The 18,356-nt window shown below is 36.8% G+C and overlaps 1 protein-coding gene across 1 annotated transcript in view; it reads left to right on the top strand.

Moving 5' to 3' along the window:
• The first annotated feature begins 15,858 nt into the window (after positions 1–15,858).
• Positions 15,859–18,356, top strand: part of LOC135671020 (CASP-like protein 4B4) — a 2,934-nt gene continuing 436 nt past the window's right edge. Inside the window, exons 1-2 of the mRNA XM_065178877.1 lie at positions 15,859–16,234; positions 16,329–16,464. Coding sequence (XP_065034949.1) covers positions 15,996–16,234; positions 16,329–16,464 — 375 coding nt within the window. The 5' untranslated portion in view covers positions 15,859–15,995. The remainder of the gene's footprint in view (positions 16,235–16,328; positions 16,465–18,356) is intronic.

Below are 18,356 nucleotides of genomic sequence, written 5' to 3'. Positions count from 1 at the left end.
TAATATATATGTACACTCCCACACTGTACGTTACTTTCATACCACACATTATAGCATATACATGCATAACAGTATCATAAACAAAGTTGTAAATGGGGTGTTTGGCGTAAATGCATATATATAAAATAATCTCAATATACAATAATGCACATTATAGCATATACAACATTCTAATCCCAATAATATATATATAAAATAATCTCAATATACAATAATGCCCGATACTTAATCATTATTCGATCCATAATCACGAATTAGCTATTCCTCATATCTGAAAAATTAATAGATAATTATATGAGAAGACCACCGTTTAGTAGGCATCATGATTCACATCCTAAAAAATCTTATCATAAATAAACCTTATTCAAAATATATGAATTCTTTATCATACAATAAATGCTTTCAAAATATACATAAATATTAAATACACCCTTTACTTTATATTTATTTTAAATCACATAAAATACTCATAATACTTTTATAAAATAATATAAATTTAAATATATCTTTATAATAAAAGTATAAATATAAATAATGACATATCAAATCATAAACATAAATATAGCTAAGATGTACCTATTAAAACAATAGTAGGAAGAGTATTGATGAATACGATTATATTATATCCTCGTGATAAGGTCTAAAATTATGTCTAAATCTAATGGCATAAGTAACACATATTTTTCTTTGTCTAAACCAGAAGAAACTAGTTTCAAAAATATATTATAACGTATAACCTCATTGATAGTCATGCTAACTACACAACTATCATATCACATAAAATAATATATTAATTGCTTTTGTAATACCCTACTTCTATTTTCACTCATACTTTATGTGCATGACTAAAGTAAGATAGCATATTTCTATTTTTATTATTACTATCCATACGAGTCCACCAAAAAGCAAGTAAGTCATAATTAAAGTATGCTAATTACTAAACAAAATGATTGGATTTTTCCTATACATAATGTTCTTGACACCTATACATACTTATACTACCTAACCCAAGGAAAACATAAATATAATAGGTTTAAAATTTATACACATAAAATACGAACGAGTTGTTAGTCATATCTACACTATCATGAGCTTGCATATGCATACTTTACTAACCAATCACTTGGTTGGGGTATTAGTATTCTTACTTATAAAATAGAGTCTATAGTGAGTAATCACTCAATAAGTATAAGTCCTTATAGCTTTATTCAGGTGAGCATACATCATGTCATGTATATCATATTTCAAAATCATCAACATAAAACAATTAAGGGTAAACACCTCATCCTATGACTTTTTTAACGAGCATTGTCCTACAACATAGCATATGCAAAATAAAGAGATAAAATTTAATATTAAAATAATTTAAAATATAAACATAGTAAATTCATGAAGTTCTCATAACATATATATTCACTCTCATACCATACGTCATCGTAATATATACGTGTACTCTCATACTACATAACATAATATATATATGCACTCCCATACTGTACGTCATAATATATATATGTACTCTCATACTGTACATCATAATATATACGTGCACTCCCACATTATACGTTACTTTTATACCGTAAATTATAGCATATATATGCATTGTACTATCATGGACAAAGTTGTAAATGAGGTGTTTGATATAATGCTCTTGTATGTATATGTCTTTCAGTTTTATTCATACTTTACATATCATGTAGAGGGCTAACAGTAAGCTTGACATTTCCATTTTAGTTGGCTTTGGTGGTCGCTTTAGACTTATAAGTGAAGGTTATGTCATGTGAGCACTTGTGAGGATTTTGGTCTGTAGTGGATGTTTTGTAACCATTCAGAGCTTGCGAAGTCTATATTTATAATTTACATTGGTTATAAAGGGTTTACTAAAATAGTTGCTTATAGATCCCTAGTGAAATGCTTTCTCTAATTCATTTTCTCTTTTATAGGTCCTAAGGGACCATAAGATGTTTCGGGGAGACCGATCATTACGGATGAACACACAAGGGTATCGCACGACTTAGACAAAACCAACTAAGTTCATGACATTTTGGTATCAGAGCGGGATAAGCACATATAGAACCACTTAGCATGCAAGTGTGGGGACCTAATGGGGTTGGGTTGAGGTAGCCAACATGCACGACTGTTCGGGGAAATGGGTGTTGAGATATATGAAAATGAGTCGTTCAAAAGAGTGGGCATCCAAGATGGACATTTAGAGGAATGACCAACCTTTCATACGAGAGGCATCACGAAGACAAGTGAGTTGGGAAGAATGCATAGTGTATAAAAGTTGGGATGGTTGAGTTCGAGCTACGACTTGACGTTGGTAACTAAACTTGATGGCGCTTAAGGCAAGTAGGGCACTTGGTAAGGGATGAGACTGTGTAAGGTGGAATGAGTTGCTCAACGATCGAAAGAGTTATACAAAGCTCACAGAGGTGAAAGAAATTACAAACTCAAAAAATTCATTACTCATGCAAAATGCTTGTATGCTACTTCCCAAAGTCTATACTTGTAATAGTCTCCTCATAGGTTTGAAGATCAATATCCTCAGCATCCTCTCTTCTAGTATGTCCCATATATCTCTCGGGAGGATGAGATACTCTATCGAACATGTATAAAGTCAGAACTTATATGCTAGGTACCTAAATAGACTTAGGCTATGGAATGGTGCTTGAGCTAGCTTCTCCAACATCGCTCAACTCTATCATACTCTCATTGTCTCCACCAATAATATGTTCCTCCTCAAGGAACATTGCCCTTTTGGCTACAAAGACCTTTTAATTCTCGAGGTGACAAAAATAATATCCACAAGTTTCTTTGGGGTATCCAATGAACTTGCATCGTTTCATCCTGAATTCTAATTTATCGAGGTCGTGTCTTTTAATATAAGCAGGGTAGCCCTAAATCTTAACAAGCTTAAGATCGGGCTTCTTCCCCTTCTATATCTCATATGGTGTAGACACTACCGATTTAGATGAAATTATATTCAAAAGGTAAGTTACAGTCTTTAGGGTATATCCCTAAAATGAGATAGGTAGGTCAGCAAAACTCATCATAGACTACACCATATCTAATAGCATATAATTCCTCGTTTTTGATACACCATTGAGCTATGGTATATAAGGATGTGTCTATTGGGACAAAATCCCATAGTCCTCGAGGAATTGAGTGAACTCTGTACTCAAGTATTCTTCTCCTCGATCTGATCAAAGAGTCTTAATACTCTTTCTAGTCTGGTTCTCTACTTCATTCTTATACTTCTTAAATTTCTCAAAGGCTTTGGACTTGTACTTCATCAAGTACACATGTCCGAAAAGCAAGTAAGTCATAATTAAAATATGCTAATTACTAAACAAAATGATAGGGTTTTTCCTATACACAATGTTCTTAACACCTGTACATACTTATACCATCTAACCTTGGAAAAACACAAATATAATAGGTTTAAAATTTATACACATAAAATGCACACAAGTTGTCATCTATATCTATACTATCATGGGCTTGCATATGGATATTTTACTAACCAATCAATTGGGTGGGGTATTAGTATCTTTACTTGTAAAATAAGGTCTATAGTGAGTAATCACAAGTATAATTCCTTATAGCTTTATTCAAGTGAGCATTTATCATGTCATGTATATCATATTTCAAAATTATTAGTATAAAATAATTAATGGTAAATACCTCATCCTATGACTTTTTTAGTAAGCATTGTCCTACAATAAAACATATGCAAAATAAAGAGAAAATATAATGTTGAAATAATTTAAAATACAAATAGAGAAAATTCATAAACTTCTATACTCTATCTCATAACATATACGTTCACTCTCATACCATACGTCATTGTAATATATACGTATACTCCCATACTACATAACATAATATATATACACTTCCACACCACACATCATAATATATATGTGCACTCTTATACTACATATCATAATATATACATGCACTCTTACACTATACATTACTTTCATACTGCACATTATAGCATATATATGCATTACACTATCATGGATAAAGTTATAAATGAGATGTTTGATATAATGCTCATGTATGTGTATGTCTTTCAATTTTATTCATACTTTACACAACATATAGAGGGTTAATAGTAAGCTTAGCAACCCCATTTTAGTTAGCTTTGGTGGTTGCTTTATGCTTATAAGTGAAGGTTGTGTCATGTGGGTACTTGTGGGGATTTCAGTTTGTAGTAGATCATTTTGGACCCTTTGTTGTGTGACCATTCATAGCTTGTGAAGTTTATGTTTGTAATTTACATTAGTTATAAAGTGTTTGTTGAAATAGTTGCTTGTAGATCCTTAGTGAAATACTTTTTCTAATCCGTTTTCTCTTTTATAGGTCCCAAGGGACCATAGGAGGTTTACAGATAAACACGTAAGGGTGTCACACGACTTAGATAAAACCATCTAAGTTCGTGATATTTTGGTATCAAAGCAGGATAAGCACATATCGAAACACTTAGCATGCAAGCATGGGGGACCTAACGGGGCTTCATTGAGGGTAACCAGCACACACGATCATTTAGGGAAAACGTGTATTGAGATGTAGGGAAAGGAATCGCTAAAAGGAATGGGCATCCAAAATTGAGATTCAGAGGAATGACCAACCCTTTATGTGAGAGGCACCATGAAGATAAGTGAGTTAGGAAGAATGTGTAGCGCATAAAGGTTGAGATAGTTGAGTTCAAGCTACGACTCGATGTTGGCAACTAAACTTGATGGTGCTTAAGGCAAGTGAGGCACTTGGTAATGAATGAGACCATGCAAGATAGGATGAGTTGCTTAGTAATCGAAAGAGTTATGCAAAGCTCACAAAGGTAAGAGGAATTACAAATTTAAAAATTTTATTACTCATGTAAAAGGCTTATATGCCACTTCCCAGAGTCTATATTTGTAATAGCCTCCTCATATATTTAAAGATTAATATCCTCAATATCATCTCTTCTGATATATCCCACATATCTTTCAAGAGGATGAGATACACTACCGGACCTCCGTAAAGTTGAAACTTGTATGATAGGTACTTGAATAGACTCGGGTTGTGGAATGGTACTTGAGCTAGGTTCTCCAACTCCATCATGCTCATATTGTCTCCATCAAGAATATGTTCCTCTTCAAGGAATACTATTCTCTTGGCTACAAAGACCTTTTGATCCTCGAGGTGAAAGAAATAACACCCATAAGTTTTCTTGGGGTATCTCACGAACTTGTACTGTTTCACCCTGAATTCTAATTTATCAGGGTAATATCTTTTAACATAAGTAGGGCAACCCTAAATCTTAACAATCTTAAGCTCGGGCTTTTTCCCTTTTCATATCTCATATAGTGTAGACAGTACCAATTTAGATGAAACTTTGTTAAGAAGGTAAGCTACGGTCTTTATGGCATATCCTCAAAATTTGATGGGTAGATCAGTAAAACTCATTATGGGCCGCACCATATCTAATTGATGTAATTCTTTCTTTTTGATACACCATTAAGCTATGGTATATAAGGATGTGTCCAATGGGATAAAATCACATGGTCCTTGAGGAATTGGTTGAACTCTATACTCAAGTATTCTTCTCCTCGATTTGATAAAAAAGAAGAATACTTGTGATAAACACTATCGGTATCCAACAACAATGCGTTATCATAAGAATCTAACAAATAGAAACTGATCATGAATGTACTTTAAACTTCTTCAAGCTTTTGTTTCGCCTTCCTTGCAATGTACTCTTTATAATTCCTCTTCCAATGCCTATCTGTAATGGAAGCATTGACCTTTGTTCTTTATCGAGCCCTTCTTAATAACTTTTGTTTTACCTAGTTTGCCCTTGCCCTTTTTAAAGACTTTTCTATCTTTTTTTTTTATCTCACCAACATAGAGAATGATAATACCCTAAGGTCTTATCATGGAAGAAAGAAGAGCTATGATACCAAATGATAAGGCTCTAATACCAAATGATATGGCTTTGATATCAAATGATAGAACCCTAAGGTTTTATCATAAAAAAAAGGGAAGAAATGGAAGAAAAAGGGATGATCATTTCGAGAGGATTGATCTCCTTGATCGCTTCAAGGGGATTGGCCTCCAAGGGTTTGCCATAATAAACTAGAATAATATTTCATTGATTGATTGATTGCTAAAAAGGGTTACATAATTATTTATAGAGTTCTACCTACAGTCCACCAAGATTTGGACTCTTAATAATAAATAAATATTAAATAAACCTTTAGCAGACTCTAACTGAACTAAATAGACTCAATAAATATTATTCAAAAGCTCATAAAATAAAAAGGGTCCTAACAATTCCTCCCTCTTCAAATCAGCCTTGTCCTCAAGGATGAGCAATATCAAATACGAGAGCTTCTCTTTCAGCACTTCAGTCATAGGCTATCCGCAATGCATCACACCCATTGATCAAGTATAGTCTCTACTTTTTGATAGTGTAAGCAATATGTCTGTCTTTCATTGTAGTAAGCATTGCAAGAAACTCCTGACCTTGTATAAATAATTTTATCTTTGAACATTTGCTATCATAAGTTCAAATCCATCCATCAACGATCTTTATTTTGAATCTGTCATAGCCTTCAATGTGGTGGGCTAATCAATCAATAGTCTCACTGTCTATAAAATTGTTAATGTTACCAGTATCAATCAAAACTATAACATGCTGATGTTCTAGAGTTCCACCAACTTCTATAGTTTGCAGGATAGAGTAGTTGGCTAATGCATGCATTGTATATATGATAGGTCCAACATCTTCATTAGAATTTATACCTTCATGATCGGAGTCCACATTCTTAGCTTTTGGTTCCTCTCCAATTGGTTTAATTATCAGAAGTTGCCCTTGTTTACATTGGTGCTCTATGCTCTTTCCTTGCTAATTTTTTTCTCATGTAGATGTGCAAATGAGATTGCAGCTATCATAGCGCGGGGTTGACGAGCCTTAACTTCACACCGGATCTTTAGAATAAGTCCTTCAATAAATGTACCCAAAAGTTGTCATTCCGATCAATCTCTAGCTTGATTTGATAATCTTTCAAATCTACTCTAATATTCTAACACTGTAGAAGTCTGATGAATTTTGACGAGCTGCCCATCAACATTCTCATATTCGGATGGGCCACAACGAACAAGAAGCCCTCTTTTGAACTGCTCCCATGAAGGAACTTCGTGACAAGTTTCATACCAATCGTACCACCGGATTGCATCCCCATTAAGCTGTATTGAGGCCACTTCTACCTTGGATTCTTCTGGGGTTCTGTGAAAACGAAAAAAAATTTCTACCCTAGAGATCCAATTGGTCGGATCTCCATCTTCCCATCTCGGAAATTTCACCTTCATGTGTGAGTAGTTTGTGTCACAACCTTGGGCCCTTTTTTTGTATTTTCAGATTTGTGCAATGTAGAACTTGAGCCTCCATTTTGTTGAAATTTATTGAGACTCTCCAATAGGCTCTTTTTAAAATCATTAAGTGTTTCTTACAATTGATTCTCAATTCTGATTTACAATGCTTCTATTTGTGCTTTCACTGAGTTATCGGTGGCCATTGCGTAAGATTACAAATCTGTAATCTCAACTCCTATTTTTGATGTCGATCAAGGGTATTAGCACTATCAATGTGAAGTTGCTGAGGAGGTAGACGTCGAGGGCAGTGTTGTGGTCGCTGCATTGGAGGAAGAGTTGCTGTCCATTTTCTGTTGCTGCGTGGGGTGAGAGCGTTGAGGGCTGGAAGGCGACTGCGTCAGTGTGGCTGCAGCTACTGCGACCCAAGGGGGAAATCGCCGAGCAGTCGGGTTGAGACTGCGGTGATGGTAACCTACAGCGATAGTTGCGATCCAAGGGAAGGCAGTGACGGTGGTGCGATTGGGGGTAGTGCCGCCAAGGGCTCGCCGTCATGGTGGTTGCAAAGGTGCGGATGGGAGGCAACGATGCTTGTTGTCGTCGCTGCGTGGAGGGATCGCTGCTACTGAGGGCTGGGAGGCAGCGATGGTGGTGTGGCTGGGGGCAGCGCTATTGTGGTGGCTGCAACGGCATGGATGGAAGGTAGCGTTGCTATATCTCTAGCACAATGTGGAAGGAGGCGCTGGTAACGCTGAGGGATCACATGTGGTTGAGGAAATGGAGGTGGCTGCTGCGGTCGTGGTTGCCCTGTTTTGATCACCATGAGAAGGGATGGTAGAGCGACTACAGCTGCGGCCCAAGGGGGGCAGTGATGGTGGCGCTATTGGGGCAGCATCACCGATGGTAGAAGTGACGAGGGTGTGGTCCGTTGGCTACAAAGTAGCGGTCGTAGTCCTTCAAGCTCGTGTGAGATAGGGCAGCGAGGAGGTGAAGGTCGCTAGCCAGGGAGCAGCAACAGCGGTGGTCGGGCGGCCGAGAAGCACCAGCGGTGGTGGAGGAGTTGCCTTGCAGCGACGGTGGGGAAGATGGGAGGCAGCGGTGCGGCGGGCTGAAGCAGGGGTGCGACGGGCTGAAGCAGGGGTGAGGGCTGCCAAGAAGCAGGGGCGACAGTGTTGGAGAGGGGAAGGTTGGTGGCCGGGGAGCAGAGGCGGTAGTGGTTGAGCGGTTGGGAAGTAGCGACGGCAGTGGAGAAGGAGAAGGAGGCCGAGGGTCGTGGCTGCGATCGACGAGGGGTTGCGGTAACAGAGGAAGCTATGTTTCTGCAACCGCTGCAAGGAGGGGTTGTGGCAACCGGCGTCTGCGGCTGCGAGCAAGATCATCAAGGGCAAGGAGCAGAAAAGGAGCACCGAGGCTAGGCACTGCCAGGGGGTGGTCCGCTGGCCAGAAATAGCACCGGCGACCCTTTCTCGGTTGCCCTGTTTTGGTCGTCGCGAGGAGGGGAGGTTGAGCGGCTGCGGCTACGCCGGTGGCCCTTTCTTTCTTTCTTTTTTTTTTTTTTTCTGAGATGATGAACTGCAGCGAGAACATTGAATATCGCAGCTCTGATACTAAATGGTAAGACCCTAAAGTTGTATCATAAAATACTCTAATACTAAATGATAAGACCCTAAGGTCTTATCATGGAAGAAAGAATAGCTACGATACCAAATGATATGGCTCTGATACCAAATGATAGGACCCTAAGGTTTTATCGTAAAAGAAATGGAAGAAATGGAAGAAAAGGGAATGATCACTTCGAGGGAATCGACCTCCTTAATCGCTTCGAGGGGATCGACCTCCAAGGGTTTGTCATAACAAACTGGAATAATATTTCATTGATTGATTGATTGCTAGAAAGGGTTACATCACTATTTATAGAGTTCCACCTAGAGTCCACTAGGACTTGGACTCTTAATAATAAAAAAATATTAAATAAACCTCTATCCGACTTTAACTGAACTAAATAGACTTAATAAACATTATTCAAAAGCTTTATAAAATAAAAGGGTCCTAATAGAGAACTAGCTTCTCTTCCTTGATGGTGCTCTCAGCCTCTATCAATATATTAAGGAGTTTAGGGAGAGTCACCTCAAGCTTATTCATGTTAAAATTCATAATGAACTGAGAAAAGGAATCTGATAGGGACTAAAGCATAAGATCCACATATAGGTTTTCTTCTAGGACGATTCCTAGATCTATGAGCTTCTCTATCTACTCAATCATCTTGAGGACATGGTTCTGAACCGATGTCCCCTCAATTATCTTGGCATGGAAGAGACAACTTGGATATCTCATATCGTTGAGTTTTTCCCTATTCCTTAAACAATTTACGAAGATGTAGGAGAATGGATTTAGCATCCATATTTCAAGTTGCCTTTGTAACTCGAGAGTCATGGAGCCTAATATGTAACATTGAGTGAGAGCGAAGTCATCTATGTACTTCACGTAATGAGCGATCTTATTCTCGCTTGCTCCTTCCTCTAGCATAGGTATCACTATAATTTGTGTAATTGTGTAATTAGGTATCACTATTTTTAGGTTAAGCCAATCTGTGTAATTTGGACTAGTAAGGCGATTATCATCAAGTCTACCACATAAGAGATTTGAAAGTAATATTTTCTGAAATTAAAGATATAGTAGAAATAAATAATATGCATATTTTATAAAAAAAATAAATAATCAATTTATGTGCTTCTATCTTAATCTATTCCCACTATTTTCTCGCAAATCATATAATTTCCTCCGGTATATGAATCAAAGACCCCCCAATGGATCTCTAATGGGGATTGAGATCCAATCGGTGTCTTAGTGTAACCTTAAGGGACTCAACCAATCACACTAAGTCCTAAAGGTAGGTAACTCTTGTCAATCACAACTTCTTATTATTCCCATCATATTCGACCTCTGAACCATCATAGCCTCAAGGGACTCGACCAACCATGATATTTGGTTAAGTCATTACCATTGTTACAAGATGAATTTGATTTGACAATGTGCCCTCGAGGGACTCGACCAAGCATGTCATATCTTCAGGTCACTAGTGACATCTCTATGTTATATGCAAGATCTCGAATCGTAATATATGTGAGTCTCGAGGGACTCGACCAACTCAACTTACGTCGAGAATCAATTTCTCCTAATAACGATGGAAGGCCATGTGGGTCAATTTAATTGTCCCACGCTTACTGACTTAATATTATTATATGATGTGTCACACACATACATATTTAATATATATCTATATCACATACAAATATATATACATATCCAGTAGGGGTATAATCAATCACAAATCACATGAGCAATCACACTAGATAATCATAGACTACAACCTAATGTGATCAAGCCTGAGCCAATGGGTTCAATCACTTACATCATGATCTATGTGTGTATCACCACATTTCCATACCTTGTGATCCTTTATCTCGTCTTCATCAGTTCCCCTAGCGTTTCGTTGCATCTCCATGCATTGCGCCCATCTCGATCTCGTGGGTCCCATTGTCACTTCCATGCTCTTGCTGTACCTCCTTGTGTGATTACAATGTAATCACAAGTATGCAGGCCTGATAATAAATGAGAAATAAAATGGAGGCTTGCAAGCCCAAATAATAATAATAATCACATCATATATACACATATCACACAGTCTATGATCATCCATCTACATTACACATCACATGTACATATCAGCATATAGGACTATTAGATAATAATAATTATTTAAATTATTTAATTAATTATATGTAGTATTTTAGGAACCCTATCATAGGGTGCCCCATATGGCAGGAAGTCCCCTATATGATTAGGAAACCTTAGCCGCTAGGGACTCCCCTATGGTCAAGAATCCTATGCCACAGGGCTATCTTATATGTATAGGAAACCCTAGCCACCAAGGACTCTTCTGCAGCTAGGAAACCTTGGCTGCTAGCTTCCCCATGTGGCTAGGAATCTTGGCCGCCAAGGTCTCCTAGGCGGTTAGGAAACCCTAGCCGCTAGAGGTGCCCCTTGCAACCAGGAATCCCTAAATGTAGGGGCTCTTCCCTACTTAAGTTGAGAGTAGCATGGCTGCTCTCAATCTGCTATAGGTGGCCAGGCCAAGAGCTCCCTTGAGAGCTCTTGGGCAAGGCTGCTTTGGCCAACCTATATGGCAACAACAATTGCTTCCCTTTTCTGCCCTTTTACGTCAACTGTTTTGATGTCAAAAGACCTCCCTTAAATACCTCTCAATAACGAGAAAAAGAGTACAATCTAGATTTCAAAACTATGATAAAAATCACAGTAATCGTGAAAAAATAATTCTACGCAATTCAATATAACACATGGAGTTTAAAAGCTAATCTTTCATACGGACAACCTAGCTCTAATACCACTATTGGGAAACTTGGGGTAGCATCACATGCATAGTAGAAAAACAAAAAATAAAAATCTCAGATTTCCTATAGAAAAAGTTTCTCATCGTCATGCAAAGATTGGTGAACAAAAACTCGTAAAATCAAAAACTACGTATATATAAAAGATATATTATCTAGGGAGATCGTATATCCCTAAAAACCTATAAACCTATGGGAGGAGATGAAGAAGGTCAACTATCCTCTTCTTTAGTGGTGATCCACATGGTAGATATGACAAAGATGCTCCTCAAATCGTTGTATGATCCTTCTCTCTATGTGTACCATATGATCAAGAAGAGACCGACCTTTCTTGCTATCCACACACCCCTTAACTAGGGCTATCGATTAAGGAGAAGAGGAAGAAAGGAGTATAGGAGGTGGCAGCAAAAAAGGGTCTAGTCTATGACCCCTTTGGTTCCCTCATATTTATATATGTCCTTGTCAACTTAAACCTAATGGATCCTGCTCTATTTGGTACTGGATCTCCATCAACTACCCAAACCTCTTAGATTAGTAGATTTCTACCCAATAATCTCTCATCGACTCTTCTTGGATCTTATCCATAAGATTCAATAATTCAGGAGCTTATTGGATATCCAATAAGATAGGGGTTCCAATGGATATCTCATATCTGAACCTCTACTCGTCGCAACACCTATCATATGTGTGTGACCCTCTAGGCCTAATATCGAGCTGGCCATTAGTTATACATGTTAGAACTCCTTTCGACTTAGTGAATTATTATCTCCATAATAAATCACTCAACTTATCGATTACGGATGTACTAGGCCACTACGCCGTAGTCCCCAGATGATATAGGGGAATTCAATCCACTAGACCTATTTATCCTCAATTATCATATATCTATAATCTCTCATCTATCTAATATCCTAGATACCATATACAGTTTCTACTTAAGTCTCACTCTAATCGGATTCTCCCGAAGAACTCTTTCTCTCTCAATTCGAATGACTATAGCTAGGGATCTGCATGAGCAAGAATACATAGGATATTTCTCTCATGACACTGAAAGCTGATGGTCCTCTATCGACACTCAATTGCTCTCGTTAGGTTAGCTGCCACTCTTGATGATCGGTTATGCTAAATCTAAAACTTTCAAGCCTATAAGTCCAGTGTCAAAGAGTGGAGTACTCATATAGAACATCCTTGGTATTTAAGTCTAAGGACTAGATACACCATTGTGACGATGAAATCACTATCTAATAATGAGGTATCATCAACTATCTAGCATTCCATGAGCGAATCGATTAGTAAACTCATTCTCCAATGAGCACTTGCATTGAACTTTAGTATCCCCACACGAGTAACTATAAGACCAACCACCTCCATCATATAGACGGGTATATAACATATCAGTCTATTTGATTATCTTGATGTTTCTCTCGAGTAATCTATGACCGAGATTATTTAGGGTCTATATTTAAAGATGAATCGATCTCATTATCATGATTTTATCACAATCTAATTCTTATTACACAAATCTATAGACATCACAATATATACAACAGACAACATAAAATAAAAAAATTAAATAAATAATAAGTAAAAAGAGTATGTATTGTGTCATATGTATCATCACTCACGTGATTGGTTTGCAGGCATCTATCACTAACAAATAAATTATTAAGCCATGGGTATAAAAGACCCTTATTATACCACATATATGAGACTTTAAAATAATCATTATTCTCTTGCTCTAATGCAAGAAGAGCACATTGGTCGAGAAGGGGCCTTCGGAAATGAGAAATGTAGCCATAGACACTCGGAGGAAGAAGAGGATAAAGGGTGATGGCCAATAGTTTTGTAAGTCCTATATCAAAAGACTTCTTTAGGGTGGGGGAACTCCAAGTGGATGTGACGATAGACGGCCAAGGAATGGAATATGGAACAAATGGTATTGTATACTTTTCTAGGTATAACTCAAGAGGAATGACTAGATTTATCAGAGATTTGCTTCAATAAAAATAAAAAGAACTCCTACAAGAAAACACTTTCTACGTTATAGAAGTGCAAGTCAAAAATGATGGTGAAGAAGTAGCTAGTGCATTGCTAAAGAGTATACCTTAAGGAAGAAGGGAAAATTTTCACATAACATTTGTCTCCTCAACTTTTGAATGAATGGTTGAAACTAAGTATTTCATTCTCTTCGATATATAACAAAGTAGCTTGTGCACTCTTAAAGTTCCTACGAAGGGTACTTAGAAGAAGATAACAATTATTAAATTTTTACTAGTAATAATTGATTCTACTTAAAATAGTTTATCTACTTTATCTTATAATAGAGCGACATCAAAAAGTAGAGGTGAGGTGAACCTATTTGGAGTGATTGCTTGGGCAAATTTTGGAAATGAGAATGCCTTAAAATTTTTATATTATATATAAGATAGTGCTTGTTAAAGCTTTAACATGTATTTAATATAAATATTCCAAAGAACTAGCAAGAAACAATGAAAGTAATCTTACTTCATTGAAAGGATACGTAGAAATCAGATAAGATCATTATAACTTGATTGACCCTATATCAGAGTTAGAATCATTAATAAATTAAAGATTGATACCATTCAGTTATTATGTCAATAGACTAGCGAAGAGTTAGAAGGTGCATTGCAGCTCAAGGAAGACTAAAGATGAAACAAGCGAGGAGTTGGAGCGTTTATAAATTGTTCGATAAAAATGTTAAAGGCATAAGTGAAAGAGAATATCATTGACTCTTTATGCAAGCTAATAACGAGTATTGGAACTTTGTGCACAACAAACTAACCTTGTACCCTTTCTCGTGCAATAGTTTTGAGCGCAAAATACATCTATTTCACTTGTCAAACAAAATATTTTCTTGATTATACTTGCATGATAGTTATGCTTTGATATTGTAACAAATGTTTTATTCACTAATCTTTCTCTTCTATAGGTCTTTATTGGATGTTGCAAGGTTACGAAGAGACTAACCTTTTGTATATAAAATAGACTAGCGCTTTGTAAATAAAAGAGGCTAATCATTTATGGATAATATGTCTTAGAAAAAATCAACTAACTTCATGCTAGTGTGATGCACATGCCTAGGGAATAAAGGTAATTTAAAACTTCAACACTTCCAAAGATAAAAAAAATTTGAAGCGCTCAACATAAGCAACCAAATTCAGAACATCTCTCTTATGCATGATGGATCTTTCCATAGTAAAAAAAACAAAAAACAAAACACTACTTAATCATTAGGAATAGTGATCAAGGTCTTTAAATGAATATTATTTTCGATCAATCGGAACGTCACACTTAAAATTCAATCAATACCTATTAGACATTGAACATCAACTATCAAAGATGACAAAAGCCTTTGGACATGCTACCGCATCATGACACTTAAAAAGAATATTCTCTCATTAAATTTGTAATTACATGATTGACACTATATAAATTTTAGGTATTTCTATAATCCAAACTTACAAAAGAAAATAATGACTTTCTTAAAGAATTTTAATGTCCTCGACGAATAAACGAGTACACACTCGATCGTTAGAGAGATTTTTGCATACGCACACTCGATATAATCTTTGATTGAAATAAAATATGGGATACATGTATTTTCTAACTTTAAGTGAAATAAGATAGATCAGATCAATTTCACCAAGTGAAATTAGTGACCAAATTTGATCGTATCAAATTAGTAGGCATCCAATACGATAACATTAATATATCTAAAATTTTGATTCAGGGGATATTACCATTATTTAGTATCAAAAAATAATTTTATTAAATAAATAATAATAATAATCTTGTTAATTAATATGGTCAAGTTCGACTAATAATTGAATATGATACGTTCACAAATACCTAATATTCTAGGTCGAATTGCTTATTGGATTCATATAGAACCAATCCGATACCATTGTATAGATCTAAAATTTTTATTCAGGAGTTATTACCAAAAAAATATTTCTTCTTATTATTTATATTTTAATTTGGAAGCTTAAGTATTTCCAAAAAAAATAATTTGTAATTTTATTTGGGCATTTGCTGTTTTGGATTTCCGATACTATTATAGACTTATATCCAAAAAATTCCTATATAGTTAGTTCTTTATATGTGCCCGCCATCGCTTTCGCCATTAACCGTCCGTCGCCGCGCTCCCCGCCCTCTCTTACTCTGGTAGCTCACGGCGACGCCGACGGTAACCACCCCACACCAATGGCTCCATCCACAGAGATCGACCCCGAGAACGCCCCGACGAGCGCCGCGCCTTCCGCTACCAAACCCGCCGCGGTGGCGTTGGCCGTGTTAGCCTGGTGGAGGGGGAAGGGCCTGTTGGAAAGGAGCGCTGTGGTGCTCCGTCCCCTCGCTCTCGTCTTCTCGCTCTTCGCCTTCGTAGTCTGTGCCTCCAACAGGCACGGCGACTGGAAGAACTTCGAGCGCTACGAGGAGTACAGGTGCCGCTTCCGACCTGGCCCATCTCGGACGGGGTCGGCCTGGGTTTATGGTTTCGTGTTGAACTGATAGGAGCTGGGTTTCTTGGTGTTGCAGGTACCTGTTGGCGATCTCCATACTCGCGTTCTTGTACTCGGTTTTTCAGGTGTCGAAGCCGGCGTACCGTTTCAGCACCGGCATTGATTTGGTGCCCAAAAACTATTCGGGAATCGTCGATTTTGCCGGAGATCAGGTTGATGGTTATATTCCTATTCATAGAACAAGTCATTTATGGTTTGGAATTAGGAATTCTTTCTTTCTTATACTGGAAAATCCCTCCTGAATCTTATTGAACCAAACCTACTATTATCTACACTCATATAATTGATTGAACTGCTTATACGATTCAATGTCATTCGTGAATTAAAGGGAAAACAATAATTAAATTTATGAAATCTATATGACTCCTACCCATCTTTGACTAGATCAGGTTATATAAATTGGTTGTGGAATTTTAAAAGAAATAGGGCATGCAAGGCCTTGGAATTTGGGTTGGTGGTTCTATTCCTATTCGATAGAACAAGTCATTTATGGTTTGGAATTAGGAATTCTTTCTTTCTTATACTGGAAAATCCCTCCTGAATCTTATTGAACCAAACCTACTATTATCTACACTCATATAATTGATTGAACTGCTTATACGATTCAATGTCATTCGTGAATTAAAGGGAAAACAATAATTAAATTTATGAAATCTATATGACTCCTACCATCTTTGACTAGATCAGGTTATATAAACTGGTTGTGGAATTTTAAAAGAAATAGGGCATGCAAGGCCTTGGAATTTTGGTTGGAGGTTTGAAGTGATATCTATGAATCAATGTCTACAAGCAGATGGTTAAGACTGCGGATGAGTTTCTTTACATATTGCGGACACAAGAATCACAAAACAGGCCCGCTGTTCTTTGTATATTTGATTTTAGTTTTGAAAGTGGAAAGACACTGACATCACTCTAATAAGCTATTTTTATTTTATAGAGAAAGAACCAAAACACTCTAATAGGGTGTTTGCAAGCTTCCTGTATAATTCTTTTGTAGCCTTATGTTTTCTTATGTAAGAAACTCATTCTAATTCTTTGGTAATTTCAGTATCGGAACTGCAAACTTTCCACCAATCAAATGATTCTTAGTCGTTCTTATTGTACCAAAGGAAGAATGAATGTGATACATGGGAGGATGAATGATCGAATGACTTTTTTTTGTACAGATATAAATGCATGGATGAATAAATTGCTTAATTATTTGTCAAAGCAATCAATAGGAAACATCTTATTTAGATAATAACATACTGTGGGATCCCTAGATAACATAGTTAATAATTCCCTGCAATCAATCCTCAATTGGAAAACCTTTGGTAGACCAAGTCTGCCACACGTGGTAAATCTAGCCAATAGGGTTTCAGAAACAATGAAAGACAGGTCCTTGGATTTTTGCCAAGTCTATATTTATGGTTTAGATCCAAGTCTTACATGCTAGACTTGATCCATCGAACAATCATTACAGAGTAGGAAATCAGGTTTGTCATGCGCGCACACACGAAAATTGAAATGCAATTTGGGCTTAGAGGCCTTTTTTTCTTAATAATAAAAACCCTTGAGATTTCACATACGGTGAATCCTCAAAATCCAGCATGAATTTTGACGAATTCATAAAACTCATCTTTCCGCTATGCCCATGCCAGATAGGAGAGAACAAGTTTTGACAATTAGATATGGGATGGTTTGTTCCTTCCCACTGACAAGCTATTGTGTAAGTTTATGGAAGTTTTGCAAGTGAAAATGTCACTATGATGCCTTTTGTTGACTATAGTACTTGTATGTTTTATATATCATGTTTGGTGTTCTTATTTTCTTTATACATGTGGGTTGCTAGTTTGATGGATTTATGATTTCTTATGTAAGAGAACTAATAGTTAAACTGAAGATGATCTTCTGAAGTTTTCATTGTAAGGCGATGAGGTGTCGGAAAAAAACATTTAGTTTGATTTAGTAGTGCACCAAACACATTCTCAGTGTAATTATGTTTCCTTAAAGATTAAGACTGCATCCCGAATTAGATGAACACGGTCAAATAGTGAGCGCACAG

This window comes from Musa acuminata, unplaced genomic scaffold (assembly GCF_036884655.1).
Source record: "Musa acuminata AAA Group cultivar baxijiao unplaced genomic scaffold, Cavendish_Baxijiao_AAA HiC_scaffold_1137, whole genome shotgun sequence".
In the NCBI taxonomy this organism is placed as follows: domain Eukaryota; kingdom Viridiplantae; phylum Streptophyta; class Magnoliopsida; order Zingiberales; family Musaceae; genus Musa; species Musa acuminata.
This window is presented reverse-complemented; position numbering and strand designations above follow the sequence as displayed.